This window comes from Rhinoraja longicauda, chromosome 1 (assembly GCF_053455715.1).
Source record: "Rhinoraja longicauda isolate Sanriku21f chromosome 1, sRhiLon1.1, whole genome shotgun sequence".
Taxonomy (NCBI): Eukaryota; Metazoa; Chordata; class Chondrichthyes; order Rajiformes; family Arhynchobatidae; genus Rhinoraja; species Rhinoraja longicauda.
In genome coordinates, this window is record NC_135953.1 from 105,319,258 (window position 1) to 105,342,986 (window position 23,729).

Sequence of the window (23,729 nt, forward strand, 5' to 3'; positions counted from 1 at the left end):
CCCCGTGGCCAAGCCGCACCGGGCGATGTTAAGTCCAGCGGCCGAGCCGCACTAGCGATGAAAAGTCCCGCGGCCGAGCCGCGCCGGACGATGTTAGGCCCCGCGGCCCGGGCACTGTTAAGTCCAGCGGCCGAGCCGCACCAGCGATGTTAGGCCCCGCGGCCGAGCCGCACCGGGCACTGTTAAGTCCAGCGGCCGAGCCGCACCAGCGATGTTAGGCCCCGCGGCCGAGCCGCACCGGGCACTGTTAAGTCCCGCGTCCGAGCCGCACCAGCGATGTTAGGCCCCGCGGCCGAGCCGCACCCCGCGCCGTGAGGAAGAGACCTAAAAGAGAAAGGTTTCCCCCACCCACACCACCACCACTCCCACCACCACCACCCCCCACACATACACAACCAAAAAAAAAAAAAAACCATCCCAACACCGACACACAACAAAAAAAAAAAAGGAAAAAAGACGAACAGACTGCTAGCGAGCCGCAGCCGTTAGGCGCCGCCACTTACTGCCTCTAATGTGTCCAACCCCTTAATAATCTTATACGTTTCGATAAGATCCCCTCTCATCCTTCTAAATTGAGTATTGAGACTCAATAATTCAATGAATGGGCTGCAAGGCCATGCTTGTGTATCTGCTGTTGATAAGCTCTTTGTTGGGCAGGAAAGAGAAAGAGAAGGAGTTGATTCGAAGATTCTCGGGCTCATTTAAAGTTCGGGAGAAAGTGGCCAAGGATACCTCGAGACAGAAGGAAGCTGAGAAGAAAGCTGAGGCTGATCGGGCTATAAAGGCAGCTGCTGAGCAAGAGAAAATCCAAATGGAACTCAAGGTAAGAATTATCCTCTTCCTCCACTCCTATACATGTTAGGCCCCGCAGCTGAGCCGCACCCCGCGCCGTGAGGAAGAGAAACGTTTCCCCCACCCCACCCACCCCACACCACCACCCCCCACACATACACAACCAAAAAAATACAAAAACCATCCCAACACCGACACACAACAAAAAAAAAAAAGGAAAAAAGACGAACAGACTGCTAGCGAGCCGCAGCCGTTAGGCGCCGCCACTTCCGTCTAGTAACAGGCTTCCAATCACAACCACACCCTTCTGCTGCCCATTTATCAGGATACTCCTGTTTATGGTTCTCCGTACCAGCCATGTGCTTTTTTTTCATTCAATACTTTAACCCCAGGACAAAAAGTGATGTAGTAACTCAGCAGGTCAGGCAGCATCTCTGGAGAACATAGATTGGTGACGTTTTGGGTTGACCTGAAACCTAATCTATTCATGTTCTTCAGAGATGCTGCCTGACCAGTTAGTTTAAAACTCCTCTCAACCGTCTAAGGCAAAATTGCTCTGTTAAATGCTCCACCTACAGATTACAGCTATGCTATGATATTGGGGGAAGGTTATGGTTAATGAGGTTTAGTTTTACTTGAGACTGGTTACAGAGACCACACAAAGAATGAGACTCCTTCAGACACAATCTAAACAAATTCCCCTGAAATGCATTTTCAGTTCAGAATCAAGCGTGAATATGGAAAACGTATTTTGGCTTGTAATGTCAACATTCTAAAGTGTTTAAGAAACACTTAGATGGGTACATGGATAGGACAGGTTTGGATGGATATGGGCCAAACGCAGGCAGGTGGGACTAGTGTAGATGGGACGTGTTGGACGGTGTGGGCAAGTTGGGCTGAAGGGGCTCTGACTGTCTGAAGAAAGGTCCTAACCCGAAACGTCACCTATCCCTATTCTCCAGGGATGCTGCCTGACCCGCTGAATTACTCCAGCCCTGTCTTTTTTGTAGACCATTATCTGCGGTTGCTTGTATTAATTATGTTATATGTATTGCATTATATTCCTTTCTACGGTGTAAAACCTGAGGGCAAATTAGGCTTTGTGGGAATTAGGCAGGAAAATAGTTGAGTCAGAGTCATACAGCATGGAAACAGGCCCTTCAGCCCAACTTGCCCACACCGGGAAATGTCCCAGCTACACAAGTCCCACCTGCCTACGTTTGGCCCATATCTCACTAAACATGTCTTATCTATGTTCCTAAGATAAACACAAAAAGCTGGAGTAACTCAGCGGGTCAGACAGCACTCTTGGAAAAGGGTCTCGACCCGAAATGCCACCTATTCTTTTTCTCCAGAGATGCTGTCTGACCCGCTGAGTTACTGCAGCTTTTTGTCTATCTTCGGTTTATACCAGCATCTGCAGTTCCTTCCTATCCATGTACCTAATTGTTTCTTAAACATTCTGCACACGTTGAGGTGCAATAAAATGATGGTGTTTACTTGACAGGTCATGTGTCCTACTCTTCCCAGTGCCTCTATTTCAATTATCTATGAAGTTTTACTCTGGGGTTTTGTCATGACATCCGTGTTGTACTGCAAACAGCATATTGCAATTCGGTGATAAAACAGTGTCTATTTTTATTTGGGGTCTTGCAGTGATGAGATGGCAAGTTATTTATGTTGAACTGGTTCAGAGCCACCTCTTTGCTTATATGAACACAGACGAATTGCTGAACTTGCATCAGATCAAGAAAGTTTGTCTTGTCCGCACACAAGGCCCATTCCTTAACACGTCGATTTCTTCAAAACTTTGTTGAAGGATGTAAATAAAAGTAAAAAGTAACTTTGAGCCCACAACTGATCAATTATGTAACAGATGTGGATGTGAATGAAGGTGATATATATGAGAAAATAGGTGGCAGAATAGCTGACTCAATTGATAAATTCATTTCTGTAATCGATCATAATGCTTTACCAGCCATTATAGTGGGATATTCAACACCTGAATTTCTCAGCATTGTTTCCAATGAACTAACCGCCTCTGCCGATTGCATTACTTTTCTTTTCTCTTCATAGATGTGCTCTCTCATAATTAATGGAGGTGTCTTAAGAAAAGATGGATAGGACAGATTTAGAGGGATATATGGGCCAAACGCAGGTGGGTGGGACTGTAGATGGGCATGTTGGTCAGTGAGGGCAAGTAGGTCCGAAGGGCCTGTTTCCACACTGCATGACTCTAAGATGGCAGGTAGGAGGTTTACGGGCGCTCAGTCGGGTGGTGAAGGTGGCCATTTTTCCACATGGAGGGAGATTGGTGTCTGGAATGCACTGCCAAGGTGTTGGGGGCAGATGATACCTCTGATGTTTAGAAACACCTAGACAATACTTGAATTGCCATGGCATATGCTACCGACCCAAAGAGGGTACATGGGGTTTGTGTGGATGGTTATAAAAGTGTTTGACATCTCTGGGCCTTTGCTAGCTGGAGTTTAGAAGGATGAAGGGGGATCTCATTGAAACTTACCAAATAGTGAAAGGCCTGGGTAGGGTGGATGTGGAGAGGATGTTTCCACTAGTGGGAGGGTCTAGGAATAGAGAGCACAGCCTCATAATAAAAGGACATACTTCCTCATCTCCTCGGCTAAAGAAATACCTTTAGAAGAGAGAGGTGAATCTGGAATTCATTGCTTCTGGTGGCTGTGTAGCCCGTCTAGATATTTTAAAAGCGGGAATTGACAGGTTTTTGATTAGTAAGGGTGTCAAACGGTTACGAGGAGAAGGCAGGAGAATTGGATTGAGAGGGAAAGATGGAGTGGCCATGATTGAATGGTGGAGTAGACTCAATGGGCTGAATGGCCTAATTCTGCTCCTATGACTATTATAGTTCAACAATGGTTCTTTATTGTCACATATGCACAGTACGGTGGAATTCTTTTGCACAACCGCAAAATGCAGTCGCTGCAATTTTGGTGCCGTTTAAGTTATGAATTTATCGTCGTGGATCTGGTGGGCTAGTGAACCTGTTCCTCTGCTCTAATTTAATCAGTGTTGATATCTGAAATCCTGCTTGTACAAGTTGAAATTTATGAGGATCAGAGACTGCACATGCTGGAATATAGAACTAAAACAGAACTCTGACGAACTCAGTTAGGTGTGTCAGCATCTGTGGAGGCAAAAGATGCAAGTCCACACTCTTGCAACAGTTCTGAAAGAGAATGGGAAAGATGACCGCTTCGTAGCAGCACAACGAGGGTGAGATACAGGCTACTATCTCACCCCTCTATCATAGCCTCCATCCCACCCCCCTGTGAACTGATATACAGTATATCATTTGATTTTTGTGTTCCCTCTCGATCCCAATACTGAAACTTTGACTTACACCTTTTTCCCTGCTCAAATGTCGACAGACCACTTAGTTCAGTTTCAACTCGAGATTAATACTAATGATGTACTGGCATTACTGGTGAATGTTCATTTGTTTGTGTCTGTCTATTGCAGCAAATTGGGGCGAGGTAACCAAGCACATTCTTGAGTGGCTGATTTTAAAGATTTAACCTGGGGGAAGAGGGAACTTCTGTGGAAATCTTAATTAAGGCTTAGTCTGCAGTTCAGTGCCCTGGGGAGCCCATGAATCATGTAGACAATTGCATTATCTGTTTCCAATATACCAACACGACCCTATGATGTTATTTTTCCACCTCGTATTGCATGTTTTTATTAAGCAATAAGAAAGGAATATTGCCTCTAAGTTGTTTAGTTTGGAGATACAGCATGGAAACAGGCCCTTCGGCCCACCAAGTTCGCTCCAACCAGCAATCCCTGCACACTAACACTATCCTACACACAGGGACAATTTGTTGGATTTCATTTTATCATGAAAATAAATGATCTTGAAGATGTGAAAGAGACCAAATTTTCTAAAATTGAGAAGGGGATAATTAACTGTCCACTGAACCTTATAAACAATTACTGCACACAATCTGCTTGAATGTTCTTGTAAAATTCGATATATATACAGCAGTGCATATTCTAATTTTTTTATCCATATTTAAAAGCAGAAAGGATTGTTTCTGAACGTTAGGTTGAAGTATAAGGAATTTTTTTTCTGCTGTTGTGTTGGAGTGAGGTTGGGGTGGGGAAGGAATTTATTTGGTATTTAAAATGCATGGGAGCATGTAGGAAATTCATTGCTGGATGGCGTCATGAAGTAACATAATGCACCTTTACCCACAAAGCGAAAAGAGGAAGAGGAACGCAGGAGGCAAGAGGTGGAAATCAAGTGCCTGGAAGAGGAGAGGACTCAGCAGTTGTACATTAACCTGAAGGAAGCCCAGGAAATGGTCCAAAGGAATGAAAAGGAAGATCCAGTGTGGCGTGAGAGCTGTGAGTAAAAGTTACTACTTGTGAAGTTATTCAAGGATTTGATTAACTGAGTAAAAACTAGCTGGTGGCAATCTGAAATAGAAATGGAAAATGCTGGATACACTCAACAGGTTAGACGGTGCCTGTGAAAAGTTGCTGTTTTGGGTCAAATAGATTCTGATAGTCTGTGAATACTGAATGGGTCAAGAGGTGGATTATTGAATTATTTAGTTTATTACCACGTGCACCAAGGTACAGTGAAAAGCTTTTGTTGTGTGCTATACAGTCAGCGGAAAGACTATACATGATTACAATCGGCAGGGCACAGATACAGGATAAAGGGAATAATGTATAGTGCAAGATAAGTCCAGTAAAGTCTGATTAAAAATGGTCTATTGTTTTCAATGAAGTAGATAATAGGTCAGGATCTCTCCTGTATCCCGTATTGATAACACACCAGGGTTAATCGTGAAACTATGTAGCATGTTTTCTGAAACTTATTGAAATCATCCCATCAGGCATAATCATTCCTTGTAATTGGTAACCCTATTTGGTAAAGCAATTGCTGGGGGAATTTGAGTCGTAATGTAAATTTGCTAATTAAAGATAATTCTCCAGGAGATTTGACATCAGTTTCTGACTGGTTCAGAGCTTGGCGTCTAGATCCATGTTGACATCCACAATATAACTGCTTCATTAGCTCGAGTCTCTTTCTGTCCCAAGGGAAAACAACCTTCGTTAGTTTGCTCTTTTCAAAAATAAAATGGTCGTTTAGTGCCTGAAAGCAGTGATCCAATCTCTCCTCTGATTGAAGGGGCGAGTTCAACAGGCAGCAATAAAGGCAGTGCAAATGGGTTTATGAAGGGGCAACATTTATTGCAGAATGCAGTATTGAAAGAGCAGTTAAGATCATCTTGTCACAGTAGCCCAAGGTAGATTTGCAGGATTTGACTTGTTTATCAATAGAGTAACTTGAATAACCTTTAGACTTTAGAGTGCGGAAGCAGGCCCTTCGGCCCTCCGGGTCTGCACCGATCAGCGATCACCCCGTGCACTAGCCCTATCCTACGCACCAAAGACAACTTGCAATTTATTACCAAAGCCAATTAACCTACAAACCTGAACGTCCATGGAATGTGGGAGGAAACCAGAGGGCCTGGAGAAAACCCACGCGGTCACAGGGAGAAAGTGTAAACTCCGTGCAGACAACAGCAGCCGTCAGGTTCAAATCTGGTTCTGTGGTGCTGTAAGCAGCAACCTTTATTATTATATTATGCAGGTCCTCCGTAGTTTATGATCGCCCGAATTATGTATAGCCCGTACACATGAGTGAGCATTTGGAAGACTAGCAGCATGGATTTGCTGGCTGTTGCTTGGCGCAGGCATCTTCTGTCACTGTCATACAGCAGGGAAACGGGTCCTTTAGCTCAACGCGCTCATTCCGACCGTGATGCCTCATCTACACTAGTCCCATATGCTCGTGTTAGTCCCATATCCCTCCTCCCAGAGGTTTGAAAACACAGATTCAGGGACAGTTTTTTCCCCAGCTGTTTTCGGGCAACTGAACGGTCCTCTCACCAGCTTCAGTGTGGTCCTGCCCTCCAATTTTCCTCTTTGGAGACCTTTGAACTATCTTTGATCACACTTTATCTTGCACTAAATGTTGTGCCCTTTGTCCTGTTTCTGTGCACTATGGATGGCTTGATTGTAATCATGTATAGTCTTTAACTGGATAGCACACAAACAAACTTTTCACCGTACCTTGGTACAAGTGACAATAATAAACTAAACTAAACCTTTCCTATCCACGTCACGTAGAATTTGCAGCTGTTAACTTGTGAAATATTTGGCTTACAACAATTCACAAGAGTGAGGACTCTGCTATAAACTTGGGTGGATCTGTACACTGTAAAAGAGTGCATCCCGTTTAACATTTGATCATAGATTAGAAAAGCTGCAATATGTCCTGCATCTAATGTACTGGTTAATTGGGTGATGTTCTTTTCCAATGCAACAAAAGTGTGTGTTCAATCTTACTACTCCCTCCTCCACATGGAACAGGAATGATGATTTGTTGTTCGTTTAAGACTGCCACTCTCTTGAATTCCTGAAATTGCTGGGCTTTACATAGAAACCTGTTCTGCTATTGTGGTTTCAGTCTGATTGTGATGTGAACAATAACATGATCTAATCTGTCACTCACTGCTTGATTGCTGTGCTGTGGAATGCTGTTTACCCCCATAACCACATTCAATTCTTGTAGACAAATGATAACCATGTCTATCATAGTGGTAATGATTTGGTTGTATCAATAGATGGAAACTTTTTTCAGCAAGGTCCACTGAATGTATGACTGGGTGACCACACGGTCCTATTAAGTCAGGACAATTGTGTCTTTAGGGAATAGTTCCAAAGTCCTATGCTGGATGATCCTTTTGACCCAAAATATTCTGCACATTGGCTTCTCATTTTTGAAGATCATTGGAGAGGACTTGCCATTGTTGGTGGAGTTTCAGGTATATGTTGAAGAACTGAATTTATCAAATTGCAGGCTTTGGGGCAATCAGTAAGTGGGTGCACCTGAATGGCCAAAATCTAAATTCTCTATGGATTTGAACTTGGATATTCCAGTGAGTAATATCATAAAATTCCCCTTCTCTACCTCTGTGAAGCAAAGTAGTAGAACATTTTGTGTTTCCTTCATTATTTTAACATAAGGTCATAAGGAATAGGAGTAGAATTAGGCCATTCGGCCCATCAAGTCTACTCCTCTATTGAATCATGGCTGATCTATCTCTCCCTCCTAACCCCATTGTCCTGCCCTCTCCCCAAAACCTATGACACCTATACTAATCAAGAATCTATCTATCTCTGCCTTAAAAAAATGGCTAAGAATTCCACATTCACCAACATTTGACTAAGGAAATTTCTCCTCATCTCCTTCCTAAAAGAAAGTCCTTTATTTCTGAGGCTATGACCTCTAGTCCTAGACTCTCCCACTAGTGGAAACATCATCTCCACCTCCACTCTATCCAAGCCTTTCACTATTCTGTATGTTTTAATGAGGTCCCCCCTCATTCTTCTAAACTCCCGCGGGTACAGGCCCAGTGCCGACAAACGCTCATCATAGGTTAACCAACTCACTCTTGGGATTATTCTTGTAAACCTCCTCCAGAGCCAGCACATCCTTCCTCAAATATGGTGCCCAAAACTGCACACAATATTCCAAATGCGGCCTTGCCAGCGCCCTATAGAATCTCAACATTACATACCTGTTTTTGTTTCCAAGTCGCCTTGAAATAAATGCTAGCATTGAGTTTCCTTTCTTTACTTCCGATATCACTTGCAGATTAACTTTTTGGGAATCCTGCACCAGCACTCCCAAGTCCCTTTGTACCTCTGATTTTTGGATTCTCACCCCATTTAGAAAATAGGCTATGCCTTTATTCCTACTACTAAAATGCATGACTCCACACTTTGCTACACTATATTCCATCTGCCACTTCTTTGCCCTCTCTCACAACCTATCCAAGTCCTTCTGCAGAGTCCCTGCTTTCTCTACATTATCTGCCCCTCCACCTATTTTCGTTTCATCTGCAAACTTTGCCACAAAGCCTTTAATCCCCTCGTCCAAATCATTAATATACAACGTGAAGAGTAGCGGCCCCAGCACTGACCCTTGAGGAACTCCACTAGTCACGGGCAGCCAACTAGAAAAAGCCCCCTTTATTAGCACTCTTTATCTTCTGCCATCCAGCCAACCTGCTGTCCATGCTAGTATCTACCCTTTGATACCGTGGGCTCTCATCTTCCGGAGCAGCCTAACGTGTGGCACCTTATCAAAGGCTTTCTTAAAATCTAAGTAAACAACATCTACTGACTCTCCTTTGTCTGTCCTGCTATTTACTTCAAAGAATTCCTGCAAATTTGTCCAGCAAGACCTCCCCTTCACAAAGCCATGCTGACTTTGGCCTATTTTATCATGAACTTCTAAGCACTCCGTAACCTCATCCTTTATAATGGACTCTAAAATCTTACCAACCATGGAAGTCAGACTAACCGGCCTATAATTCCCACTATTCTGCCTTGCTACCTTTTTGTGCAGCGAGGTAATATTGGCAATTTTCCAATCACTCTATATATTGTATCTCAGTACATCTGACAATGTACCACGTGCCAGCGACTTGATTTGGTATCCAGTTTTAGATTTTAGTTTCAGAGATACAGCGCAGAAACAGGCTCCTCGGCCCACTGAATCCACACCGACCAGCAATCACCCATTTTAGAATCACTAATTCTATCCTACACACTAGGGGCAACATACAATCTACATACCTACCCATCTGTGGGATGTGGGAGGAAACAAGAGCACCTGCAAGAAACCCACACGATCACAGGGAGAACGTGCAAACTCTGCACAGACAGCACTGGAGGTCGAGATTGAACCCAGGTCTCTGGCGCTGTGAGGCAGCAACTCTTACCGCTGCACCACTGTGGATTTGGCACCGTGTACCAATTGAAGCTGTTTTGGGGGTAAAAAATACTTTAGATTCTTGCAATCTGAACTCCTATGACAACTGAAACACAAACCCTTCCTGCTCCATTCTCATTTCCTTTCTGCATTCTCCGGCAGTAAGGAAATCCAAGGTAGCTGACGAGAAGCGACGGTCGATAGCCAGGCAAGCGCGGGATGACTACAAGCGACACTCCCTGAAGGCGATCGAGAGGGGAAAGGTGTCTGCAATCTCGCAGACCTTTCAAAAGCTCCAGCCTCCAGTGAAACCTCCCATTCCACCACGCAGATTTGCAGTCAATCCCAAGGAGTGCAATGCCAGGTGAGTTACCTGTCAAGCCCCAAGGTGTGACAGTCATGGATATGGTGTAACATTGAATCTTTTAGTACAGTGTCAAACCTCAACCCATTTTGTTTGCAGCTGGTTTTATTTCTTTCAGTGTACTTGCACATGGAATTTCAGAAGGCTGATAGTGTCGGAGCTGCAGGAAAAAATTACCATCCTGTTTAAAATACCATCTTTAAATTTCTGTACATTTTGCTTCCTGTTTTGTTGACTGTGAAAACCTTTTTTAATGTGGCTGGTTCTTGTGCCAGTTTGATAACATTGTGACTGCTGGGGATATTGAGAATGAAAACCTGCACAAACTTGTTCAAATTATCTTGTTGCCAACGATGGTTCTAGAAATGTTCTCAGTAGTAGCAATGTTTTCCTTTTGTCAATTCCAAGTATAGACCATTTAAGGTGGTATCTCTTATGGGTTGGCAAAGTGATGTAGTCGATGGCCATGAACCAACGGTAGCCATGAGCACTAAAGGGGTTTGGGGGAGGCAGGGTGGTGTTGGTGGTGGGGAATGAGGTTGTGGGAGCAACAAAAAATACCCTGCATTTACAGAGGGCCTTCAAAAATGCCATAAACACAGATAGGGTGGTCAAGAAGACCTTTGGTACATTGGCCTTCATCGGTCAGAATATTGAGCGGAGAGGTTGGGATGTTAGGTTACTGTTGTGAAAAACATTGGTGAGGCCACATTTGGAGTATTGTTCAGGTTTGATCATCCTGCTATAGGAAGTGATATTGTTAAGCTGGAAAGAGTGCAGAGAGGATTTACAAGGATATTGGCAGGAATTGAGAGGTTGAGCTATAGGGAGAGGTTTGGCACGCTATGACTTGATTCCAATGAGCGCAGGAGACTGAGGGGTGGTCTTAGAGGTGTATAAAATCATGAGGGGAATAGATAGGGTGCACAGTCTTTTACACATTACTTGAATCAGAACCAGAGGACATAATTTTACAGTGAGATTTAATAGGAACCTGAGAGGCAACACTTTAACAATGTGAGTGGTGGGTATATGGAATGAGCTGGCCAGATGTGGTAGTTGAGGCAGCTACTATAACAACATTTAAAAGATATTTGGGTCCATGGATAGGAAAGTGGGACTAGATGGGACATCTTGGTCGGCATGGGCATGTTGGGCCATAGAGTCTGTTTTGGGTGCTGTATGACTGACTTGTGGCTTATGGGGAGAAGGCAGGAAAATGGGATTAGGAGGCAGACATCAGCCATGATTGAATGGTGGAGTAGACGATGGGCCAAATGGCCTAATTCTACTCCTATAACTTGTGAATTTGTGATTCTAACCCTTGACCTATAAGATATAAGAACATATAAGAAACATATAGGATTATTAAGATTATTAAGGGGTTGGACACGTTAGAGGCAGGAAACATGTTCCCAATGTTGGGGGAGTCCAGAACCAGGGGCCACAGTTTAAGAATAAGGGGTAGGCCATTTAGAACAGAGATGAGAATTTTTTTTTCAGTCAGTGAGTTGTAAATCTGTGGAATTCACTGCCCCAGAAGGCAGTGGAGGCCAATTCTCTGAATGCATTCAAGAGAGAGCTAGAAAGAGCTCTTAAGGATAGCGGAGTCAAGGGTTATAGGGAGAAGGCAGGAATGGGTATTGATTGAGAATGATCAGCCATGATCACATTGAATGGTGGTGCTGGCTCGAAGGGCCAAATGGCCTACTCCTGCACCTATTGTCTATTGACCTGGTTCACTGGAGCAGGCACAGATAAAGTTTGATGTTGAGCCATTTAATGAATGCTTGCAGGTGTACTAACTATGGGTCAGCAAGGAATGATTTAAGCAGCGGCTTATGGAAGAAACAGAAGCTTAGGAAGGAAACATCAGAACCTAAGGGACTATGCAGCTGCTGCACAGCCAACAACAGTGCATCGATTAAAATCTGAAGTGGAATGTGTTGGAGAATGCACGAGAGTTGGGAAGGAGTGAGGTCACAGAAGCATTCTGAAATAGTAATAATACAAAACCTGTTCCTCAACACCAACGGTTTAGACAATACATAACTATTTAATCACAATACATAGACAATACATAACAGGAAATTGATAGGACCACGAGCAACATGGGTTTTCACCCAGTAATCCACAGGTTTGTATTGAGAGAGTGGTAGGTACCAGGATGGATGTAAAATCAAATCTGGGGATTCTTGCTTGCCAAGTTTAGTTTAGAAATACAGCGTGGAAACAGGCCCTTCGGCCCACCAAGTCTGCGCCGACCAGCGATTCCCTGCACACTAGCACTATCCTACTCGCATTAAGGACAATTTACAATTTTTACCAAGCCAATTAACCTACAAACCTGTACGTCTTTGGAGTGTGGGAGGGGAAAACCCATGCAGGTTACAGGGAGAACGTACAAACAAGTACGGACAGCACCCGTAATCAGGATCGAACCCGGGTCACTGGCACTGTAAGGCAGCAACTCTTCCGCTGCGCCACTGTGCTGCCCAAGTTAATCAAAAGCTTTCGCTGCGAGAGAGTTCTGCTGTTCCTTATTTCCCTTTATTTTGTCTTTCATGGCATGAGCGTCTGCCAGCTGGAGATCTGCTCTAACAATCCACTCTCGTATCTCCGATCCCCAGTTGCCTCTTAAGTTTGATGGATGCATTTACTACTCTCAGTCCGTTTCAGGTTCAGATTCACAAAGTCAGGAGTCTGTTTACTGCTGCTCACAGGTACCATATCCTCCAAGCAGAGCCAAACCTATTGTTAGTTTCTTCAAAGTATTTCTCCAAAACTCAGGGTGGTGGGATGGCACAGAGAACATTTAGACATTGGGTTGATTGCATATGGGTGAAATGTATCCAACAGTGAGTGGAAATGAATGCAATGTGTGTGTTTATTGATTTGGGCAGAGAAATAGACCCTTCGGCCCACCAAGCCCATGCTGACCATCGATCACCCGTTCACACGAGTTCTATATTATCTCACTTTCTTATCCACTCCCTGCCCACTAATTGGCAGATTACACGGGTCAATTAACCTGCACATCTTTGGGATGTGGGAGGAAACCGGAGCATCTGGAGGAAACCTCACTCTGAAAATTTACAATGAACATTCACTAATTTCCCCTAACAGCGGTTCAGCAAATCGTGTGAAAAGAGCAGAATTGCTTGAAGGGCAAATTGGAGTTTCTGCAATTGTATTTACTGGATGTTTTAAAAAGGACATCTCGAGGCAGGAAACATAGTGCACTTGGGGCTGAATTCTTAGTTTGGACTGTAAAATTCCCTCTTAACTCGAGCTATTGATTGCACATTTGTACTTTTTCAACATTACAATAATATTTTGTTCCCTGTGGTGAACAAAGCCAGGCTCCCCCAATGAGGTATTGTTGCTTACTTTATTTATATAGTTAAGTAACTGCCTTGGAAAGGATATCCTTTCTAATTGATTCCATTCCACTCTCTGTCACTTTATCGCCCTTTGACATTTTCTAGCAATGCGGAATCTCCCAGCTGCAGATGCTCTCATCTGCTTCTTCCACTTCCCACGTACAAAGATAAAAAGTTTGTCAGATGGCACACTGAGAGCTGCTGCAAACACGCCAACAGTAACTCTGACCAAGCGCAATGCACAGCATTGGACCTCCACTGCTCTCATTTCTCCCTATTCTGTCACTCAGACTGCATGCCTGGAAACTGAGACCCTACAGGCAGTACGACACCAATTAGTGCATGTACAGCAAACAACAGGGCAGCCCAGTGGTGCAGCAGTAGACTCTGGTTCAATCCTGAATGGTGTTCATAAGGTCCAAAATCATAAGGTACAGAGTTTGTATTTTCTCCCTGTGACTGACTGGAGCGGCTAGGCTTGTATACACTGGGGTTTAGAAGGATGAGAGGGGATCTTATCGAAACATATAAGATTATTAAGGGGTTGGACATGTTAGAGGCAAGAAACATGTTCCCAATGTTGGGGGAGTCCCGAACCAGGGGCCACAGTTTAAGAATAAACGGCAGGCCATTTAGAACGGAGATGAGGAAAAACTTTTTCAGTCAGAGAGTTGTAAATCTGTGGAATTCACTGTCTCAGAAGGCAGTGGAGGCCAATTCTCTGAACGCATTCAAGAGAGAGCTAGATAGAGCTCTTAAGGATAGTGGAGTCAGAGGGTATGGGGAGAAGGCAGGAACGGGGTACTGATTGAGAATGATCAGCCATGATCACATTGAATGGTGGTGCTGGCTCTAAGGCGAATGGCCTACTCCTGCACCTATTGTCTATTGTTTTCTCCAGGTGCTCCAGTTTCCTCCCACACCCTGAGGCCATGCAGCTTTGTCAGTTAATTGGCTTCTGTTAATTATAAATTGTCCCTGGTGTGTAGGATAGTGCTAGTGTATGGAGTTATTGCTGTTTGGTGTGAACCCGGGGAGGGAGGGGGGGTCACAGGGCCTGTGTTTCATGCTGCATCTCTAAAGTCTAACCCCCATCACTTGTGAGGGCAAAAATACCTATTGGCATCCAAAGTGTAACAGGCACACAGAGGGTGGTGGGTGCGTGCTGTATCGAACCGGGGTCTCTGACGCTATAAAACAGCAACTCTACCACTGCATCACTTTGCCGCCTAGGCTTGAATATCAGAAAAAAGAAAATTTGAAGCATGTTTTTATCCCTGGAGTGTTATAATGTTGGAAACTGCAACGGAAAGGAGCCCTTGGTTAATGTCATTACCTCTTGTCACCACAGAACAGAAACACTGCCCCAGAAACTGAATCACCACAGCCGGGAAAACATCATCAGATGGTTCAAAGAACAGCAGATTCCTATGCGAGCAGGTTATGAAAAGGACAGCGACGTCATAGCGCCCTGGTTTCATGGTAAGCAGTTGAAATCTTCGCCTTTTAACTCTCTTTTTTTTGTTGTCGTTGCTTTCCTTCCCCTGCCCACTTCCCCAGAGCGGTTGCTCAAGCGTGGGTTGGTTCTGAGAGTTGGTGTCGCTGTTGGCGATTTACTCCTGAAGGAATAATGGTGGGCAGCTTCAGTGGTGGAAGATATTGGCTGAGGGAAGAAAGGGCATTTGGATGAACTCAAAAGCTGCTCCACTGTGTGACTGTTGCTAATGCTTTGGGAATACAAAAATGCTTCTATGTTTCTCACTCATTTTTGGCAGTGTCCGAGTCCAAGGGTAGATGACACAACTTGAATAAAAAGAGAGGAGCGAGCCTCTACCGTCAGAGTAGGGTGGGACAGTGGTGCAGCTAGTAGAGCTGCTGCCTCACAGCACCAGAGACCCCAGTTCGATCCTAACCTCAGGTGTTCTCTGTGTGGAGTTTGCACATTCATGTGTAGGAAGGAACTGCAGTTGCTGGTTTAAACTGAAGATAGACACAAAAAGCCGGAGTAACTCAGTGGGTCAGATAGCTTCTCTGGAGAAAAGGAATTGGTGACATTTTGAATCAAGACCCTTCTTCAGACCCATTCATGTAATCATGTGGGTTTCCTGTGAGTACTCTGCTTTCCTCCCACATCCTAAAGATGTGCAAATTTGTAGATTAATTGACCTCTGTCAATTGCTCCAAGTGTGATGGGAACGGATGCAAACGTGGGATACTGTGGCCAGTCCATTGAGTTTCTGGTTGATGTTGATAGTGGGAGTCTGCAATGGTAATATCACTGAATATCAGGTTATGTGCACTATTGTTTGAGGTGGACCTTTTATTTATATTATGGTGCAATTATTACTAGCCACTTGTCAGCACAAGCCTACATATTGTTTGGGTTTGCTACATGCAGCTATACTGCTTCACTTGCAAATGGAAAAGACTAATGCATAGTCATTAGGAGACTGCCCAGTTATGAGCCTAAGATGAAAGGAAGGTCATCTGTGTGGAGTGTGCATGTTCTCCTTGTGACCGTGTAGGTTTCCTCTGGGTGCTCCAGTTTCCTTCCACGTCCCAAAGATGTGCACGTTTGTAGATTAATTGACCTGGGTAAAGTTGGCCCACGTGCGCAGGGAGTGGATGTGGAAATGGGATAACATAGAACTCGTGTGTGATCGGGTGACCAATGGTCAGCATGGGCGTGGTGGGCCGAAGGGCCTGTTTCCATGTTGCATCGTCGCTAAGATACTGTCTTTGAGCTCCTCTTATTAACCGTAATATTTCTGTCAATGGTGACCCTCAGATTGTTTGTAGGATACTTTGTGATGGTTACACCAATGAATAAAAAATGATAGATAACAGTTGTTTTAGTCCTAGGGGATACAGCATGGAAACAGGCCCTTTGGCCCACTGAGTCCATGCCGACCAGCGATCACCCCACACACTAGCTCTATCCTACACACTAGAAACAATTACCAGAAGCCAATTAACCTATAAACCTGTACTTTGGAATGTGGGAGGAAACCGGACCACTCGGAGAGAACCCATGCGGTCCTAGGAAGAACATACAAACTTCGGACAGGCATCACCCGTAGTCAGGATCAAACCGGGTCTCTGACTCTGTAAGGCAGCAACTCTACTGCTGCACCACTGTGCATCATTAGCCATGGGTCATTGGGTTTGGTTTAGAATGTTCTCTGGATATTATTAAGCTGAAAGGAGTAATGTGGTAAACTTATAACTTGTTACATTCATTAAAACCACGTGATATTACTCAGTGAAACGTTCTGAACTATCATTCCTGAGGTGTACCTTGGTGCCGAGTCTCTAACCTGTACAATTTACCTCTATACTCAAAAATGCCTGCGGCCAAAGACTACAAAAAATATTGAATTAGTGGGTAAAATTTATAAAGGGGAGAATGCCGAGACACGTTTTTAAAATGTTAGGCTCCAACTAAAACAACTTTATATTTGTGTTTTTAAGTTTTGTGACTTTTTTTAACGAAAATGTGCGTCAAGAAATTCAAATGTAATCCTCAGTCTGAAAAAGTGAATAAAGGGCATTTTCTTGGCGATGTGCTGTCATGTGATGGAAAGTTTCTATTTCCATGCTAGTAAAATTCAGATCTGTTAATTTATTTAAGGAAGTCAACCATTTTGGAGACATCGATGCCAGGTACACACCCTTGATTTAAGGATTTAGTCCCATTACTGAATCTTGTGCTTTTTTTCCCCCGCTGTTCATACTTTGCCAGCCTGTGTGTTTCACTCAAACATTTGGTGAGTTCTGCCACCATCCCTGCCCTTATTCCCAAGTTGCTGAGGCAAATGGACATGATTAAATTGCTCCTGTGAAAGGAATCTCCAACTTGGCAGCCAACTTGGAATGGTCCATGGGACCAGCGATCCATCATGGATGCTTTGAACACTGGCAGGCGGCACGGTGGCACAGCAATAGAGTTGCTGCCGTACAGCGAATGCAGCGCCTGAGACTCGGGTTCGATCCTGACTACGGGCGCCGTCTGTACGGAGTTTGTACGTTCTCCCCATGACCTGCGTGGGTTTTCTCCGAGATCTTCGGTTTCCTCCCACACTCCAAAGACGTACAGGTATGTAGGTTAATTGACTGGGTAAAAAATGTAAAAAAATTGTCCCTAGTATGTGTAGGATAGTGTTAATGTGCGGGGATCGCTGGGCGGCACGGACTCGGTGGGCCGAAGGACCTGTGTCCGCGCTGTATCTCTAAATCTAAAAAAAAAACAGGTATTGACGTGTGGAGTATTGCCAGTTTCTCTGCAGTCATTCTTGGTTATATATTAATTCACCAGTTACTCTGGCTTTAGGTTCAATCAAGGAAAAGACATGGGCCTCATTAGTCCATAGTTTATCAAATTAATTAATGGCATATATCACTTTAATGTCCCTCAATGTCTTTCCTTGCTACCAATTCCTCCCAGGAACTGGTGGAAATATTATTTTTCATTTCAAAAGCTTTTCCTGTACTTTTTGAGTCAGTCATATAGTATGGAAACAGATCACTTGGCTCAAGTTGCCTAGGTCGACCAAGATGCCCCACCTATATTAGTCCCATCTGCTCGTGTTTGGCCATAATCCCTCTAAACTTTGCCTGTCCAAATGTCTTTTAAATGGTGTTCTTGTCAATCACCGCTTCAATTACCACCTCTGCCAACTAGTTCCAAGTCCCCACTACCCTATGTGTGGAAAAATGGTCCCTCGGGTTCCTATTATATCTTTCCCCTCGCACTTAACCTGTCCTCTGGTTCTTGATTCTACTCTGGGTAGAAAACTCTTTGCATTCATCCTATTTCCCTCGTGATCCTATACCCCTCTGAAATCACCCCTCAGCCTCCTGCTCTCCAAGGAATAACGTCCTAACCTGCCCATCATCTCCCTGTAGCTCATAAAAACCTATGTAGGGCTAGGAAAGGACTGTAGATGCTGGTTTACACCAAAGATAGACACAAAATGCTGGTGTTACTCTGCAGGTCAGGCAGCATCCCTAGAGAAAAAGGAATAGGTGACGTTTTGGGTCGAGGCCCTTCTTCAGACCAAAACTAAAGTTATGTTTGATATGTTATACTTAATTCCTTCACAATCTATCTAGATTGTGAACAGCTAGGGCTCCAGAACCAGTCCCTGCAGCAGCCCACTAGACTTGATAATGAGCATTTATACGTGCTGTTTTCTGTCCATTAACCAATTCTTAGACCGTCAATAAAACCGTTCCAATCTTGCATGTGCTAATTAATGACGTAGTGTGGCAACTTTTCATAAGTCATCGGAGTAGAATTAGGTCATTCAGCCCATCAAGACTACACTGCCATTCAATCATGGCTGATCTATCTTTCCCTCTCAACACCATTCTCCTGCCTTCCCCCATAACCTTTTATTGAAAGCTTTCCGAAAATGTAGTAACATAATGTCCTTGATATGCCATTATTACTAATTTTGCATATTTTTAAATTTCAGCATGTTTTAACTTAAATCATTTACCAATGAATCAATGATGGTAATTCTCTTCAAACTTGAATATTCCAATGTTTTTCCCCAAAAAATTAACTTGTATGTAGAATTTTACATGGGGTGATTGTCATTTGGCCCATCATACCTGTACGAGTTAATGGGATTCCTTTTAGAAAGGTATTTTTAAAATATTTGCTTACTATCTCTTCAGGCAGTGCATTACAGATCACAAAATTCTTCAAAGATGAAGAATAAATCTCATTTCCTCCCCAAATCTTGGATGGAAAATTTGACACTGCATCAGAAAACAAGTCACTGTTGTGTTTTATTGCTTTGGAGGAAATATACAGTGGATTTCTCAGGGGTTAGGTCATGGATCGCAGTTTTTCCTTGGAGACACAAGGAACTGTAGATGCTGGAATGGTGTGTAAAACATATTGCTGGAGTAATTCAGTAGTTCAGATAGCATCTCTGAAGACTTGGATAGGCAATGTTTTGGATTGGGCCCTTCAGACTCTAAAGACTCTTCAGACAAGGCCTGTTGATGTCCTCCAGAGATGCTGCCTGACCCGCTGAGTTACTCCAGCACTTCACTTTGTGTACTATTCATGTTTTTTCTTGTGTATTTTAATAATTTGGTTGTCCAGACTTATTTTCCAAATCTGCAGATGTCCCAAAAACTCAGATGATGAAACGGTGAGGAGGATAGTGGAGAAACCAGATGCTGGAATCTTGTATGTAGCAACAAAAAACTGCTGGACAAACTCAGTTCTCAGGCAGCCCTTGAGAGAAATGGACAGATGACATTTCAGGTCAGGACTCTTCTTCAGATGGATCCATCCTTTTGAAAAAGGGTCCTGATTTGAATCCAAAATGTTGTCTGTCCATTTCTCTCTACAAATGTTACCTGGCCTTCTGAGTTCCTCTAGCAGTTTATTTTATGTAGTGAACAGGATAGTGGTGGACTTCAAGGCTAGTTGATTGGGTAGATTGCTTTCAAATTAATCTTTATGCGGAAATACGTGAATACTTTGGAAGGAAGAATTAAGTTAAATTCAGTGCTGTATTCTGAGACTACTGTAAATCTGATTTCCCCATGCCAACTCCTGATGTTGGAAGCCATTTTTGCTTTCTCGACTCTTTGTATCTTAAGTTTATTTAAGGTGGCTGGGAATTGCCAGTAACACTTTTATTCCAGGTAGTTTGGGATCCTGTGCTTTGGATATTGTGTAACTTGGTATGGTCCATGGCCATAAATCACTGGCTGTAACCACTAAGTATCAATTCATTTTCAGGCATTGTAACCAGGCAAGAGTCTGAGGAGCTCCTAAATAAGGAGGAAAATGGGTCATTTCTAATCAGAATCAGCGACCGGATGATTGGTTACTGCCTGTCGTACCGAAGCAGTGAAGAGATCAGGCACTTCCTGATCGACTCCTCCAAGGACTCGTACACATTCTTTGGTGTAGACCAGTTGCAGCATGCAACCCTCGCTGACATGGTGGAGTACCACAAGGTAGGAGCTGCTCTCAACGAGGCTCATGAGATATAATGTTGCAGCACAGGAGGCTACTTTCCCCTTTGCATCTGTGCTGAGTCTCTCTTTCCCATCCTCCTCCCCAGTCCACTCACCATGTTGGTTCCTTCTCTTCAATGCCTTGGTCTATCTGTGCCTCCCAGAGGTTCTGATTATCCTGCACTCTGCCACTTGCATCCATCCTCATCCACGTCCTACACTCAGTGACCTCTTGTTTCCTTTGCTGCTGCCTCCAATTCCTCTCCTCTCCAGGCAAGCAGTCACTCTTGCCCTTCAATGACATTTGTCATTGCTCTAAAATGACTGCTGATAATTACTGCAGGGTATTGCGGAAACAATAGTAGCAACTACAATTCTTTTCATTGGTTGGTAAATTTCCATATTGGAAGATGTTCAGGAGACAATACCTGTCAATGATTGAATGAGAAATGAAACAAACAAAGAGTTGGGCAGAGTTAGCAATGGTTGGGATGTAGACCGCGGTCAAGACTGTACAGAGGATAGAAAGGCTCCAGTCTGGTCTTCAATTTAATATTGATTGTCTAGCAGCATCTTCTTAAGATGCCTCTACATCTTTTCCACACAGTGACAACCATCCATTTAATATTTCTAAAACTGCACAAACATGTCCTCAAAAGAAATGGGAGCCTGTTAAGCTGCAAAATGAAGCTCATGGAACTTCCCATCAAATCCATTCTAGATGTAATCTTTCAGGAAGACTCCGTTCTTGGTCATCTCTGCCAGTATCCCCACTAAATTCCAGCAAACAAGTATTCCAACTGCAGCCACTCCGATCCAAGACAAAATTAGTTATATTCATGATGTTACAGTAACTAGTTTGGGTTGGATTCCATTTTAAGACCATTAAAATCAGGAACAGCAGGAGGCCATTCTGTTCTGCCATTCAGTAGGATAATAGCTGATCTCATTTCTCAAGTCCATTTTCTTTTATTTTCTCAACTCTTGATGTTTAGTTCGGTTTATTATTATTATTATCATAGGTACTGAGGTACAGTGGAAAGCTTTTTTGTTGTGTGCTGTCCAGTCAGTGCAGACTATACATGATTTCCAGCTTTTGATGTCTATACATGATTACAATCAAGCCATCCACAGTGGTACTGATACAGAACATGAGAATAACGATTAGTGCAAGGTAAAGTCCGATTAAAGATAGTCCGAGGGTCTCCGATGAGGTAGATGAGGACTGCTCTCTAGTTGGTGTTAGGGTGGTTCAGTTGTCTTGAAGATGATACCTGACCGATGTTTTAAAGGCAAAATGTCGGGGAAGTAAATTACAGCTTTTAAGTGTTGCCGTTAACCTCTTCCTATCAAAGTGTGTGTGAAAGTTTAGAGGTATGAAGTAATATTGAATCTCATCTGTGATTTGAAGAGTGTTGTATATTTTGAATGTTTTGAATATAACCATAGTTTCGGCTACATGCAGTGAGTTTTCTAATCTTGAACCTTTTCTCGTGGCAGGATGAACCCATCACATTAGTAGGCGCTGAACTCTTGCGTGAACCCTGTGGCCAGCAGAGGTTGCCTCCGGACTATGCCTATCTTTTCAACTGAGTCCTCTGGAAGCCAGGAACATCCAACCACAACCATTGTTGTCAGTCTTCAAGGTGTTCACGTTAGCGAGAGATTGAGTGAAGTTACTGGGCCCAGTAATGATATTGTACTTCCTTTGAGAAGATTTTACATTGTGCAAAAAGAAAAAAAATCAATTGGAGTCGAAGTAGGCAGTATTTACTCACTTTTCCAATTTTTAAGAACGTTTACATTTTGAGTTCATTGCTGTTACTTTATTTTTTGAAGGGCCAGGATATTTGTTTTTTATGCTGTGCAACTGATATATTACAGATCATGAATTCTTTGTGGAGAATTTAAAGTAAATAATACCAGCTGTTCTTAAAAGTACATGTATTTTACTAATAGAAGCACATATATTGTAAAGTTGATTCATTTGTATCCTGCCCTCTTGTCAATTGACAGGGTTATTAGTGATGCAAGCCTCTTAATCTTGTCATTATATTGTGAAAGAAATGTATTTTCATACAGCTGCCAATTTTAAAAATGCACTGTGCTGTCTGCATGATTTATGAAAATAAAGGGAAGAGCATTCTTGATAGTTAAGGAAGCTAATTTCTAAACTTTACCCAGTTGGTTCAAGTTTCCAATTACTGTTATACTTTGTATTTAATAAAGTGAAACTCTGACTAGCTAACCTTTTTGTTAAATGCCTAGACTTTAAAATCGGCAGCAAGACTTTCCCTGCAATGACAGAAGTTAAGGAGAGATCTGATAGGAGTGTATTAAGTTTTGCAAGGTATAGATAGGGTAGACAGTCAGAATCTGTTATCTAGGGTGGACATGTCAAAGACTAGAGGGTGTAACTGTAAGGTGAGAGGGGCAAAGTTTAAAAGAGGTGTATGGGGCAAGTTTTTTTGGGTTTTTTTTGTTACACTACATAGTGGGTGCCTGGAATGTGTTGCCAGTGGCAATGGTGGAGGTAGATAGTGGTGTCTTAAGAGGCTTTTAGATTGGAACATGGATGTGCAGGAAATGGATCATGTGCAGGCAGATGAGATTAGTTTATCGACATGCTAGGCTCGAGCATCGTGCAACAAAGGGCTTATTCCTATGCTGTACTGGTCTATGTTTTATTTTCTTAAGGCTGATCCACAAGGAAGGTATTTAGTTAATTTGCAGTTCACTGAGTTGCATTCAATCCTTGAATGGCCTGATTCCACACCATCTCTAAACTAAACTGGAATCTGTTGGCTAAAGGTAGATGGAGCCAGACTGCAGGTCCCTAAAGTGATCTATGGCCTAACGATGGAAGCATAATATGGGTCATCTTCGGAACAATTATGTCATTGTGCTGCTGTGGGATTTCATTGCAGGTGGCAATTTCAAGGATCCTGTGGCATCTGTAACATTATATTGCAGCCTTCATTAATACAGCTTAAATCCATACTTGCAGCTGGTTGCACCTCTGCATTCCCCACCAATTAGTAGTAATGACTGATGAGCTGTATTGAAACTGCGTTGGTGGGAGAGGCGCAACGCAGTCATAATTGTTTGACATGGAGCGGCACTGGAATAAACCTAGATAAAATAGATGGGCTGACATCGAGTGAAAATGGAAAATTACAGCAGAATTCAGAAAATGGTGGAGAAACACAGCAATTTGGGTTGCATCTGTGGATCCTGACTATCTGACCATTTGATCCAACTTTCATCAAATATGCCAACTTCATAAAGAAAATGATGGCTCGCCAAGAAACGGAGATCCAGGAAGTAAATGGCTCAGTGCCCTTTTCCAACATTTTCTGCCTTTTTTAGT

The 23,729-nt window shown here is 43.2% G+C and overlaps 2 protein-coding genes across 2 annotated transcripts in view; one reads left to right on the top strand and one right to left on the bottom strand.

Moving 5' to 3' along the window:
• The window catches only part of sh2d4a (SH2 domain containing 4A), a 54,633-nt gene extending 31,700 nt beyond the window's left edge, over positions 1-22,933 (top strand). Inside the window, exons 4-9 of the mRNA XM_078403923.1 lie at positions 658-823; positions 5,028-5,175; positions 9,788-9,989; positions 14,724-14,854; positions 20,139-20,359; positions 21,860-22,933. Of these exons, the coding sequence (XP_078260049.1) occupies positions 658-823; positions 5,028-5,175; positions 9,788-9,989; positions 14,724-14,854; positions 20,139-20,359; positions 21,860-21,952 (961 nt within the window). The 3' untranslated portion in view covers positions 21,953-22,933. The remainder of the gene's footprint in view (positions 1-657; positions 824-5,027; positions 5,176-9,787; positions 9,990-14,723; positions 14,855-20,138; positions 20,360-21,859) is intronic.
• csgalnact1a (chondroitin sulfate N-acetylgalactosaminyltransferase 1a) overlaps positions 14,919-23,729 on the bottom strand; it is a 172,102-nt gene continuing 163,291 nt past the window's right edge. Inside the window, exon 8 of the mRNA XM_078403910.1 lies at positions 14,919-15,035. Coding sequence (XP_078260036.1) covers positions 15,016-15,035 — 20 coding nt within the window. The 3' untranslated portion in view covers positions 14,919-15,015. The remainder of the gene's footprint in view (positions 15,036-23,729) is intronic.